We start from the raw sequence: 14,476 nt of genomic DNA on the forward strand, positions 1-14,476 counted from the left end.
GTGCTGTCAGTGTGAGGAGAGGAAAGCTGATAACCAGCATTTCCTATTTACAGATTGGACACAGCTGATCACATAGTAAAGAGCTAACGGCATAGGCTCTTTACCGAGATCAATGATGCGGTGTGTCCGAGGGAATGGCCTGCTCTGAAGGAGGTCAGAACAATAAAACCCCCTGCCCAGCTGTCATTCTGCTACATTTTGAAATAGACTTTACTGCATATAAGAGAAGGGCACTCCAAATGTACATTTTCACAATAAAACCCTAAAGAAGGCCCCCATATTCAGCAAATAATGCAATACACATTTAAATGGCCACAGTTTAAAGGATAAGTTCACCTTGCAGGTAAAAAAAAATTAATTAGGCATTTATTATGATTTTTTTTTGGAGCTTGTAAAGCATTGCACCCACGATCAGCAGATCACAGGTGTAATGCCAGGCTCCGATATGGGCAGAAAGTTACTGAGTGACAAGAAGATCAGTGAACTGCTTAGAGAGCTCATTAATGCCCTGGTAGTTTTGAGAACTACAAGCCGTAAGCTGCAAAGGCTGTCAGTACTTATAGTTTATTCTTTCACAGAACTTTGTGAATGAATGACGGGACAGTGTGGGTGGAGCCACGCTTTTTTTGAATAGTGACAGTGGGTGCCAGGAGAAGATCTCCGGCCCGCTGTCACAGGAAGAGGGGATCAAGCGGTTTAACATCTAACATGTACAGAAAGGTGAAAATCTCCCATAAACATGGTAGAATATATTGTAGAATTCTATTTTGAGCCTGCTAAAAGTAATTTTCAATATTTGTAAATCTGCAGTTTTCATTAAAATAATGCCCGTTAATCCTACCATAAAGGTTCTTGTTCATACATTTATTGGTAGGGCTTATTCACATGGGCACAAAGGTTTGTACGGCGTAAAGATCCATTAATGTTTTTCGGGAGCAGAGTGGGGCTGCATTCAGGTAGCTTGTGTTAGTCAATGGAGAAGTAGTGGCTCTACAGACTACCAACCGCGGCCCTGTCTCCTGATCTTGCCTCTTAGTTTTCATCCTGTCACACAGGTTTCCAACAGAGACTACAAGTGGTCATTTCAGCAAACCCGAACAGGCATGATCCACTGTTATCATCATTAGAAAACCTGGCCTGGGAAATGCCATGCAGCCATCCCCACAGTGCAAGAAGGTATAAAATTACTGCAAGAATCAGCAGGAGCAGCATTGAAGTGGGACAATAGATGAAAAAAAGGGAAAACAAGTATTTTGTTTGATGAAAAATGGAAATTGTTTATAATAAATAGTGGTTTGGTAAATAAATGTCATGTAGTTAGGGTTTACATCTGCTCTGACTAAGCCCATTAGAGGGTGAAACACGTCAGTGGGAGGACACAGTTGGAGTGCCTTTGTTACTGTTGACAGAATAAAGCTGTTTTAGGTGAGGAATCAGTGGTGTGCAGGTTTACTACTTTGCAATATGCAAACATATGCAGTAAGCGTGGGGAAGTAATGGGGCAAGTAAAGGGAGAGAGGCACAGGACCTCAGAGCAGTTTTAAGATATGTATTGGGATTTATGTCTTCATAATTTTTCTATATAAAGCATATCTCCCAACTTTTTGGATGAAATGAGAGACACCTATTAGCAAAAGTATGCAGGCACAGGACACACCCCCTGCCACACCCCCTTAAAGGAGAATTACACAAAAGATTAAACACACAGGTGCTTTTTTTTACCACTACTTTTCTTTTATATTGGCTTTTGGAATATACAAATGCAGCAATTTAGGAATTGGATGATAGGTTTAGCACTGGGAAACACTTTTTGAAAGATAAATAGTGCATTTTATATACAAGTATATCAATCAGACCAAAATGAGGGACAAATGAGATGGAAAGAGGAACAGAGGGACTTTGTTCCAAATTAGGGACAGTCCCTCAAAATCAGGGACAGTTGGGAGCTATAAAGACACTCCCACTTTGGGGAAAATTTGTGGGCAAAGCCAGTTATCTTATTAGTATGTTTTGGTAAGGAAACCTACTTTAACATGGGTATAATACTAATAACTTTTTTTGTGGAGACTGAACCCAGGACATCGGTACTATTTACTAAGCCCAGAACCATACAGAAACAAACAATAAATGCTTCAGATTGTCTGAAAGAAGAACAAACTATGCCATTTGTAGTCCACAAATACTTTTTTTTTTCACTGGAGTAATGGTTTTTGGAAGATGATTGGTCAGTAATAATAACTGAGAAAGACATTTTTAAAAAAATGGAGCTTGAATCACTCGTATCTGTAAAACCAGAGAACAGTCATTTTAGCAATCATTTTAGTTTAGCGCAGATCGTCTTCATGAGGCATAACAACAGCTTGTTCTGGCACACTTGCGCAATGCTGGCATGCTTTTTAAAAACAATTCAGATCTACGTGCAGCCAGATTTGATGATTTAATGGGTCCATCTGTCATGAAGAATTATTTCTGTGTTATTTAATCTAGCTTCTGAACCCATAATTTATGCTTTAAAGGAAAATACATCCTATAAATTAAATGTTAATTGCCAGTTTCTACAAATGTTCAGTAAGCAAGTGCAATAAAGTACTGCAACCCAGATCCACTCAAGAATTACATTGTAACTGGAATGAATTACTGTACTTTGCTCTTTTTTTTTTTTTTTTTTTACTGAATAAGCCTGAAAAGGAAAAAAAGGCCAATCCATAGTTTGTCCCTACTAGTTTACCTATAAAAGTCAAAACCTACATAGGATTATGCACTCACCCCCCTAATCACATGACAGTGCTTGGGCCTGTCTATTGGCCATTCAGGTTTTATGTACTGAGTATCAAGCAATTTTCTGGCAGTGAATTAAAGTACTAAGGCAGCGCGGGAATGGTAAGTACAGTTTGTCTATCGTTCCTCTTATGCAGTGAAGCTGCAAAATGCAGGTTCTCATTAAAGTGCATTTCTACTTTTGAAATAAAAAAAAGTGCAGCGCTATGACAAGATATTACCAAATAACATATATAACATATAAATTATGAATTGCGTCCATAAATGAGTTAAACACCAGTGTGACAGTGTATAAAGTAAATAAAAAGGTCCTATAAAAGTCCTCTGCCAAGTGTGAAAAGGAGGATTCCAATGAAAATGACACCCATGAGATAGTCACACAGGAGGCTTAACGAATAGCCAGTGATCACCCTTATTCAGAGAGATCAATGAGCGCTTATTCAGATAACTCCAGTTTTGGTAACTCAAGCATCAGCTCCAATGGCTCCAGGCAGCCCATTCATAGATCTAACACTCCTGTGACTCCTAAAAGACAATCCTCTGAGTCCTCGCCCAAGTCAAGGGTCACATAAATGCAAGACAAAGGCTCCACATAGTGTATTATTGTAAAACTATTTGATTTGTTTAGTAAAATATTGCAAACAAGTCTAATTCCAATAGTAAAGATGGCCGAATAACGATCGCGTATGCACTGTGGTGTATGTGCGTGGCTCCGCCCTGCGCGTTTCATCAGAATTGACGTCATCATGGGCAATAGTGCCATATTTTACTAAAAAAATGAAATAGTTTAACAATATTACACTATGTGAAGCCATTGTCTTGTATTTATGTGTCCCTTAACGTGGGTGAGGACTCAGAGGTTTGCCTTTTTGAAGTCACAGGAGTGTTAGATCTGTGAATGGACTGTCTGGAGACATTAGAGCTGATGTTCGAGTTACCAACATTGGATTCAAATCTGGCGGTAAAAGTGGAAATACGCTTTAGGTATGTATACCAAAGAACTAATATAAAGCTAAGGTAGATTTCTCACAAAGTTTCCTCCCCCTAAGTAGATATAGAACCCCCAAATTGCTATACTCCTCCCTCCAAGTTACACTGCATTGTTTACATCCTTCTGCTGGTATCTTAATCCAACGCCCATGTCTGCTCTGTCTGACCCTGCAGACTTTTATGTGGATGGAAGACAGATCACCTCTTATCCCTGGTGCATTACCATGCTACAGCCCGTTTGTCAGAGCTGCGTTGCCTTTGTGCACTGAACTGCCATTAAAAAATTCAAAGCAACTGTGATTCGCTACTTACATATAATTAATATAATATAGGTTATTATAATTTTAAAAACCATTTTCAATGTTTTAAACTTGAGGGGTTCATTAAAATTACATCTGATGATCCTGCCATTAAGGTTCTTGCTTAGGTGGCAGTTTCTGTTGTAGGGTGACAGTGGTCTGTCCCTGCCTCCCAGATGTGCTCCTGCGTAGTCACCCTGTCACACAGACTTCTGATGGAATTTGTTGTTATTTCAGTTAAGGTGTAACTAAAGGCAAAACGTATTTTTTCGGTTTTGATAAAGTGCAGAACGCATGTCAGGTTTTTATTGCTGTCTGTGCCACTGTTAAGGAGATTCTCTCTCCATTTATTCTCTTTACCATTATCATTTTAAAGTGAAAAGTAGAATAAAATGTTGGGTTGTCCCCAGAAAAGTAATAGAGGGAAAATCTTCCAATAGGGACACTACTTCTGGTGACCTTGGGGTTCCCAAGGAATTTCCTAAATTTACAGGGATTTCCTCTCATTTCCTGTTTGGCTATGGAACAGGAAGTGAAGGGAAATCTCCACAATAGGACACAGATGGTGGGAAAAAAATTTGACAGGGATTATAACCCTTCGTTACTCCATCCAAAATGAAAAAAAAAGTTTTGCTTATAGTTCTACTTTAACTCACCTTTAAAATGCCCTGTAGCCATCAATGCAGAGCATGTAGACAAAAAAGGGCTGCAAAGAGGCTGCATGAGATCAGCAGCACTGAGATGCAACAAAAGATGAAAAAAAAGTTGAAAACAGTATTTTATTTAAAAGAAAATTAATAAAAAAAAATGTAATTCAGCTAGGGTTTATACCTACTTTGAAGAACAGAGTTTGGAGGTAGGTGTCACTAACATTTCAGCTTCACTTCAATTGCCTAACTCAAAACCACTCAGAGAATATGCGTTTTAGTGATCTGATGTTTAAATTACCTGAATAATCTGAGCAGCAAGTTCTGGGGTACCATGTTTCAGATCAAGCCCATTGATTGCCAGGACACGGTCATTGCTGTGAAGTCTCCCGTCTTGAGCAGCGAGTCCACCTTCCAGGAGATCTAGAATAAAAACTCCAGCTTCATCAGTTCTGCGCACAAGCTTGATACCAAGCTGCTCGTTGGTTCCTCTTTTATTCAAAGTGACGTGGAAGCTTTCTTCTTTCTGTAAGCCGTTGTCCATGTGGCTCACGAGCCTGCTTCCGAAGCGCCTTTCCCGCAGCACAGTGAGATGCAGCACAGTGCACGGCTGAGACAAGACCACCCTGGCATAGTTGTGTGATACATTGCTAATATCAAAATTATTCACCTAGAGAAAGTAGAAAGTAGACTTTATTATTCAGCAAAGAGAACTATCGGCAAAAAAAAAAAATCTCTGTTGCAGTAAAAACAAATAAAAATGGATAATAATGGGTTTGATTGTAAGAAATGATACAGTGCATCCAGAAAGTATTCACAGCGCTTCACTTTTTCCACATTTTGTTATGTTACAGCCTTATTCCAAAATGGATTCAATTCATTATTTTCCTCCAAATTCTACAAACAATACCCCATAATGAAAATGTGAAAAAAGTTTGAAATATTTGCCAATTTATTAAAAATAAAAAATGAAAAAAATCAAATTTTTGTAAATATTTTAGTATATCTTTTCATGTGAAAACACTGAAGAAATGACACTTTGCTACAATGTAAAGTAGTGAGTGTACAGCTTGTATAACAGTGTAAATTTTCTGTCCCCTCAAAATAACTCAACACACATCCATTAATGTCTAAACCGCTGGCAACAAAAGTGAGTACACCCCTAAGTCAAAATGTCAAAATTGGGCCCAATTAGCCATTGCCCCTTCCCGCTGTCATGTGGCTTGTTAGTGTTACAAGGTCTCAGGTGTGAATGGGGAGCAGGTGTGTTAAATTTGGTGTTATCGCTCTCACTCCCTCACACTGGTCACTGGAAATTCAACATGGCACCTCATGGCAAAGAACTCTCTGAGGATCTGAAAAAAATAATTGTTGCTCTACATAAAGATGGCCTAGGCTATAAGAAGATTGTCAAGACTCTGAAACTGAGCTGCATCACGGTGGCCAAGACCATACAGCGGTTTAACAGGACAGGTTCCACTCAGAACACGCCTCGCCATAGTCGACCAAAGAAGTTGAGTGCATGTACTCATACGTCTTTGGGAAATAGACGTATGAAGCATTGCTGCAGAGGTTGAACGGGTTGGGAGGTCAGCCTGTCAGTGCTCAGACCATACACTGAACAAGAAATATCCAGTGATACCAGCATCCAAAAGATCAGGGTATTTTTTGATCAAATTGGTCTGCATTGCTGTCGTCCCAGAAGGAAGCCTCTTCTAAAGATGAAGCACAAGAAAGCCTGCAAACAGTTTGCTGAAGACAAGCAGACTAAGGTGAGGACCAGGTGAGGAGTACAAAGACAAGTGTGTCTATCCTACAGTCAAGCATGGTGGTGGGAGGGTCATGGTCTTGGGCTGCATGAGTGCTGCCAACACTGGGGAGCTACAGTTTATTGAGGGAACCATGAATGCCAACATGTACTGTGACATACTGAAGTAGAGCATGACCCCCTCACTTCGGAGACTGGGCCGCAGGGCAGTATTCTAACATGATAATGACCCCAAACACACCTCCAAGATGACCACTGCCTTGCTAAAGAAGCAGAGGGTAAAGGTAATGGACTGGCCAAGCACGTCTCCAGACCTAAACCATATTGAGCATCTGTGGGGCATCCTCAAAATGGAGGAGCGCAAAGTCTCTAACATCTAGCAGCTCCGTGATGTCATCATGGAGGAGTGGAAGAGGACTCCAATGGCAACCTGTGAAGCTGTGGTGAACTCTATGCCCAAGAAGGTTAAGGCAGTGCTGGAAAATGGTGGCCACACAAAATATTTACACTTTGGGCCCAATTTGGACATTTTTACTTAGGAGTGTATTCACTTTTGTTGCCAGCGGTTTAGACATTAATGGCTGTGTGTTGAGATATTTTGAGGGGACAGCAAATTTACACTGTTATACAAGCTGTACACTCACTACTTTACAATGTAGCAAAGTGTCATTTCTTCAGTGTTGTCACATGAAAAGATATCATAAAATGTTTACAAAAACGTGAGGGGTGTACTCACTTTTGTGAGATACTGTACATAAGTATACACAGCCTTTGCCATGACACTTATAATTGAGCTCTGGTGCACCAGGTTTCTGCTGATCATACTGAAACACTTATCATTGTCATATCTAACCTTGCCACCAGAGGACCATTTTTTTTTTTTAGTTTTAAACACATGCTAAACAGGCCCTTTTTGGCCTTAAAAATATTTATAACCCCAAAACATTATATATTTTCTCACATTGGAGAACCTGTAAGTGAAAAGATGGTAGCTGCACAAATTGCGTGCAACCTAAACATTTGCAACTGTATGTTAAACTTATATACTTAGTAAACAAATACGTTAAACCAGATATTAATGAAACACAACCTAATACCCATTTTTTTTTTAAAGATGGGATTGTGTTGCATATGTAGATACCAAATAGGACATGTCTCAAATATGCGTGCCCCTTCAAAACAGCGAAAAACTACGATACTCAAAGTTATACATTGGTGATGCATTAAAAAACTCAACAGTTAATCAGATCAGAGGTAATCGTAAATGATGGTCCCTGAATTATTATTCTCACTATGGCATGTGCAGCTATACCTAATATGTGTTGTGCAGTCTGTATGTACATGCATCCTAAGTGCTAATTTTTTATGTATGTGTGTGCCTAGGGGTCTTCTAATTTGTTTTTTTACTACTTATTTTATTAGATTTCATATATATATATATATATATATTTTTTTTTACAAGCTTCTTTGTGATAGCATTTTGCAGGTGACAGGCCTATTTTATTGAGACATATAGTGGTCTAATAATGAGTCTAGACCCCTAATGCTCAGAATGGCTGTCGGGGAGCAGAGAGAGGAGGTTCTGCTGCAGTTGAGAGCTTGGTATTGATTCTTCTTGCCTTACATGTAAAAGTGATCTGGGTGGCTGTAGAGCCGTCCGATCACTTTTACAGTACAGACTTTCCCCCACTTCCTACCCTCCCTGGAGGCCTGGACAAGGTAAACAGCTTTAGGATACCAAGCAAGAGGAGATCCCCAATCACCTCTGAAATGAATGGACCTGGAAGTAACAAGGATTTTGTCACTTCTGGGTTCATGATCTGTGCATGATTGGTTGCAGTGGAAGGCAGAAGAGACATTGGGGGTCTAATAGACTGCCACTGGCTCCATGAAAAGGACCTTTTACCTGCTCAATGCTATCAAATAGAGGATTTGTCAGCCCTCTTGTGATAGCAAAAAAGTTCAATAGAGAACAAAAAAAGAAAAAAAAAAGTTTAATAAATCAAAATCAAAATAAATTTACTCACACACCCAGATGCAAACGCACATATAGGGCCCCCTTTTTTTTTAGTAGGGGTTGAACCAGCGGGAATACCTTTCCAAGTAGATAATAAATGAAAGATATATTAAATAAAGTTCATACTTTGTCCACAACATAGTGGGCATCCAAGTGTTTTTTCTAAGCAGTAAGATGTAGAGTAACAAAATGTTAGAAGGTAGGTTTGTGGGCATCCTTAGCATTAGTAATAAAAAAAATCTATTGTCAATAACCTAGCAACCAATCAGAAACAAACTTTCTACGGGTTATGGTGGTCAGCACACTGAAAGCTGATTTCTGACTTTATTTCTGTGGATTACCATGCTGCACACTGCTCTTTTACCTTGATTAAATAAAGGCCATTGTGTTCTCTATTGTATCAGCTAGAAAAGGATTAAAAGGTAATAATTCAGAAGCTTACTTGAAGGATTTGGTCACCAGCCAACAACCTTCCATCTCTGGCAATGATGCCATCGCGATATATTTCCTGGATGACAATGTTTATTAAAGGAGTCTCGTTCCCCCCAACAATGCTGATTCCCAGCTCAATGTAAGGGTTGGAGCGGTGAATCTCAATGGTAGTAATCTCTCCTTCTGGCAGGCTTGCTGGTGGGTGCATAGCTGTCAAGTGAAAGAAAACGTAAAACAATATCAGTGGTATGTTTATGGCTCAGTGCCTTCCTGGATCAATACACTGCAGGGATCAATACTACATATTTTGCTACCCAGCTGTTTTATTTATTGAAACAACTACAAAGACATCTCTATAGCATAATAGCATCTTTAATGTAATATTCTGTGTTGTATCACAAAAGCCAGGATTCTGAATCGTATACAGGTATGAATGTTTGCATTAGGGCTGAACGATAGTTGATGTGATATCGACTATCGTTCTGCGGGCGTGGGCGATATTCATATCGCCGAAGACACGATATTTAGCATAGACAAGGAGGCAGGGAGAAGTCGGGACTCGGGGGAGGAGGAGGACTCACAGTGCTGGCAGCCGACACATCCATTTTGCTTTCGGCTTTGATCGGAACTCCGCCCCTCCAGCCCGATGCAATCCAGCCCTCCCAGCTCTGACTCTAGTATCCAACCGACCATTACTCCGCCCTGCTCCGCCCATTGTCTCTCCTGGCTGCATTGGGGGCGCGCACGGGGGCGGAATCAGGCTGAAATGTTTTGTAAATAGATTCAGACATGGATAGACAATGGTCGGAGCAGGGCGGAGTAATGGTCAGCTGGAGACTAAGAGGCAGAGCTGGGAGGGCTAGAGAAATATCGCAATATATATAGTTGAAAACCAAATATCGCAATGTACTTTTTTTCCCAATATCGTGCAGCCCTAGTTTGCATGCAGGTATATATTTATGTCACCCAGTGCCAGGCAATGGTACAAAGGTATGAGATCTGGGCCATTTAAAAGATACCCATAGATATGGGAAAGAATAAGGCCCCAAAATGGAACCATTGTGTGGTCAGCAGAGGTGGCTATTTAATAAAAAGGTGCTTTCAACCTTCTTCAGGAAGCTTGGTATTTATTGATCATGAAAAAAGGTTAAAACACCATCAACGAGTTTTCTGGCTCTTTAGTGGCCACTTCATCAGGAAAAGGTGTAAAGTACACTTTAATGTGTGGGATCTGTGTGCATTCCTTCAGTCCACAGTACACTGTTTACTTAGTACAGTACTTATATTCTTGGCTGAAGAAATGCACACAGATCCCACAGGTTAAAGTGTACTTCACACCTTTTCCTTAATAAAGTGGCCACTAAAGAGCCACAAAACATGTTGATGGTATTTAAACCTGCTTTCATTATCAATAAATAGCAACCTTCCTGAAGAATCCACTTGGAAGCTTCTTTTTTTGAATGGATGCCTCTGCTGACCACACACTGGTTCCTTTTTAGGGCCTTATTCTATCTACCATTGTTCACCGGATCTGATCACAACCTAGAGTCAGGGCCGGTGCTTCCACTAGGCAAACTAGGCAGCCGCCTAGGGCGCATTGCCACCTAGGGGCGCATCCATGAGCAAGCGAAGGGAGCCCACCGGAGTGCTGCCTGCATAAACCCTGGGCAGGATGTAACTCTCTACACTGAGCTGGTGGGCAGCCATTCATTTCCCTGGGTCGGTATTAAGCAGGGAGCGGAGGAGAGCTGAACCTGAGCCAGAGCTCGGCAATGGAGGGCGACACCTTTACTGGAGCAGAAGAGACAAGGCACCGGAATGGTCTAAGGAGGTTGGTGATGAAGGATGTGTGGAGCTCTCTGACTGCTGCTTCTCCCTCCACCAAGAGCCGGTTGGAGCTGTGGTGAGCACTGTGGTCCAGGAGAGGAGCATCCTGGAAGAAGGAATCAGCAGGATCATGGTCAAGGAGGGAATAGTGCAGGCCACTCTCTTCATACTGCCCAGTGAGTGTCCCCAGAACAGGGGATCAGGGTCCCTGGGTGTGACATGGAGGATCCCTGGTGTGAAAGAGAATCGGGGTCACCAGGTGTGCCATAGAGAATCGGAGTCCCCAGGTGCGACATGGGGGATAGGGGTCACGAGTGTAACAGGGGTTTGGGGTCACCAGGTGTGCAATGAGGAATTGAGATCCCTGGGTGTGCCATGGGGGATTGAGGTCCCCAGGTGTGACATGGAAGAACATCAGGGTCCCCCAGGTGTGACATGGAGGAACATCAGGGTCCCCTAGGTGTGACATGGAAAAACATCAGGGTCTCTGGGTATGACATGGAGGAACATCAGGGGCTCCTGGTGTGACATGGAGGAACATTGGGGTCACTGAATATGACAGCATGACATGGAGGAACACAGGGGTCCCTGGATGTGACATGGTGGAACATCGGGGTCAGTGGGTATGACAGCATGACATGGAGGAATATTGGGGTCCCAGGATGTGACATGGAAAAACATTAGGGTCCCTGGTTGTGATATAGGGGGACATCAGGGTCCCCAGGAGTGACATGGAGGAATATGGGGGTCCCTGGGTATAACAGCATTACATGGAGGAGCCATCAGATCAGGGTCACTGGATATGACATAGAGGAGTTTTTAACCCCTTCCCTTTTTATTTATTTGGGGGGCGCAAGTAGCTGGTCTTGCCTAGGGTGTAAAATAGTGTAGCAACGGCCCTGCCTAGAGTGGTTCAAGAATTACCAGGAAAACCCAGACGAGTATTAAGTGCGACCACCTACACTCATGTGCTATAATAGGTTGCTTGGCCCTACCTTATGAATGTGAGTATACGCTTACTACACTTTTTGACGTACTTTTCCCATATGTTCAACTGAATATTACCCTCAGAAGGATCTTTCTTGTGGCTTTTAATCCCTCTTTTTCTTGTCTTCCTCCTTGCCTCTGCTCATCTGGAGCACCACTTATTTATTTAGATGTGGGATGGCCTGGTCCCAATCGGGATGCCCTACTGCTGGTCGCCACAACTTGGGTGAAGAAATAACCTCATCCTCATAAAAACTCATCCTATTACTATTTTTTTATGTGAAAAAAATCTACTAGAAAAAAAAGTTGTGATATCTTTCATAATGGGACAAATTTAAGTAGTATTAAACCCAAAGCAAAAAATGTAACATAGTGCAGCTTACCAATCATTTGTTTTATTTTTTAGGCTTTTTCCCCCTCTGTTTTCACCTGGTGATCCTGTCAGTAAAACACTTCCTGTATTAGAGTGCCCCCCACTCTGGATAAAGGAGCACAGGGGGCACATTTGTACATCAGCATTTTCAGTCTGAGGGGAGTGTTAGATGTACTAGAAAATGTAGATACACTAACAAATTTAAGTCATACTCCAGCTAACACTTTTTAAGCAGTTACAGCAACAGTTTTGTTCCTTTTGGGATTAAAGTTTTACAAAAAAGTATAAAAAGCTGACCACTGTAAGAACCCCTGTCAGTGGTAAATGGTTTGTCTCAGCCTTCTAATTGCTACATCTACTGGGCAGCTTGCTCAGTTGAAAAAACAGACTTACTGGCAGGATCAGCAGATGAAAATAAAATAAAGTCTAAAAAAGAAAACAAATGCAGCCATTATATCTAAGAACTGGTAAGCTGTCAGTCAAACTTCAGTGAGAAGCGAGTGAGGGCGTTGCTTACCAGATCTCTGTGTGTCCATGGACGCACACAGCCTGACTAGGGAGTGTGCTTTCATGGGTGCAAAAATAGCACATGGCTTGCTAAGAAGGGACCAGGACAAGGAGAAGCGGACAGTGCCAGTGGAAGACTTCAAGAGGAGGTTGTATGAATATTAAAAAGAACTCAACAAAATAATTCTCTGTAAAGCTAGGTTCACACTAGTGCCATGAGATTTTGACACGATTTTTGATGCAATTATGTAGTGTGACCCTTATTCAAATTTGGTTGCGTTTTGGATGTGGTTTGCATATTCTATGTTGCCAGAATCGCACTGCATTTGCACCAAAGTAGTACAGGACCCTTTGCCAAAGTTGGATCACAGTCGTGCTGCACTGATGTGAACAGGCTCCATAGAAACCAATGGTATTTCCCTTGTCATGCGATCCAAGTCATATCTGAATTTGCATCAGTGTAAACCAGGGCTAACTCTTAGTGACTGAAGTATACAAAGTCATAGAACACTTGCTTTCTATGTTCAATTACAGTTTTGGTTGGTGAATGCCCTTTGATTAAAAGAGCCCAGCCTGGAAATGCTGAGAGCCTGATTATTTAGCTTGCATGTGTTGATATGAAGACAGTGCACACATTAATGCTGCAATCCTGCAAACAACAAAGAATTTACAATTATTTTACGTAAAAAAAAAAAAAAAAAATAGGGAGTTATAGGTTTTCATGGTTACAAAGCGCTTCTGTTATGTAAGACATTTTTAGTTGCTTTTAAAGCTTAGGGGTTTTCATCAATGATGAATCTCAGAAACTCAGTTTCATTTTTTTTAGAGTATGTGTTCAGGATTTAGCCAAAGTTCCCCCAGCCCCCCTTCCTAGCCCCCTCAATAACCCCTAAATGCAGGTCCCTCCAACGGCATAAGCATCTACATCCCCGGTGCTATAAATCTAGTGCCGGGCGCACTAACATCCCATAGACTGCAGTGGAAATACAAATATGAGTAATTGGACACATCTCTAGTAAAATGAGCATAGTATAATGGTATTATAGAACATGTGCAGGTAGCTATGGAAACAAATACAAATTGCATTGAAAGGGCTTGTAGGGTTACCAATAAATATGTACTGAAATTATGATCTCTATGGCTCTCTAATAACGGAGGTAGTAATGTAGAAATTTGCAGCATGTCAAAGGTTAAAAGTTTAGCAATCTCAGGTTCTGATGTTATTACCGTCTTTCTCTATCATTTCTACAATATCATTATTGCAGTGTAATGGACTATTGGGTTCTTAAGTTATCTTTGTTGCTGGGGATAATAATGAAATAGATTTGTTAGAGAAGATAAAAATATCTGTGCTGGAAGTGAATGAACATAGAATGGATGGGGGATGGGTTGTTTCGATTGAACTTCCTGCATCACTCTTGCTTAGCCGGCTGTTGATTAATTTGGTAGAGAGGACTAAGTTCATCAATAGCAATTTACGAGTGCTCATAGAAGCACCATTCTATTATCCATAAATGGCCCAGCATTGAAGTCTTGGAAATCATCAACTGAGAACCAGCAGTGTGACGGAAAGTGGATCAACAAGACATCAAACCTGGAAAATCATCCAATCAAGCATCTATCTGATTTGTCATTATGATAGTTTGCTAAATTTTCTTGTCCTTTTCTGTCTTAAACTGTAACCCTGCTTTAGTGGGGGGAAAAAAAAAGAAAAAAAAAATATATATATATATATATATATATATATATACAAACCCGATTCCAAAAAAGTTGGGACACTGTACAAATTGTGAATAAAAACAGAATGTAATGATGTGGAAGTTTCAAATGTCAATATTTTATTCAGAATAC

General features: G+C 40.9%; 1 protein-coding gene across 3 annotated transcripts in view; it reads right to left on the reverse strand.

The window, feature by feature from the left end:
- The window catches only part of LNX2 (ligand of numb-protein X 2), a 225,137-nt gene that overhangs the window by 18,563 nt on the left and 192,098 nt on the right, over positions 1-14,476 (reverse strand). For all 3 annotated transcript variants that reach the window (XM_082248497.1, XM_082248498.1, XM_082248496.1), the window contains exons 4-5: positions 8,942-9,141; positions 5,016-5,384 (exon numbers count right to left, since the gene is read on the reverse strand). In XM_082248497.1, the coding sequence (XP_082104623.1) occupies positions 5,016-5,384; positions 8,942-9,141 (569 nt within the window). The remainder of the gene's footprint in view (positions 1-5,015; positions 5,385-8,941; positions 9,142-14,476) is intronic.

Source organism: Pelophylax lessonae (genome assembly GCF_965119305.1).
Source record: "Pelophylax lessonae genome assembly, chromosome: 2".
Taxonomy (NCBI): domain Eukaryota; kingdom Metazoa; phylum Chordata; class Amphibia; order Anura; family Ranidae; genus Pelophylax; species Pelophylax lessonae.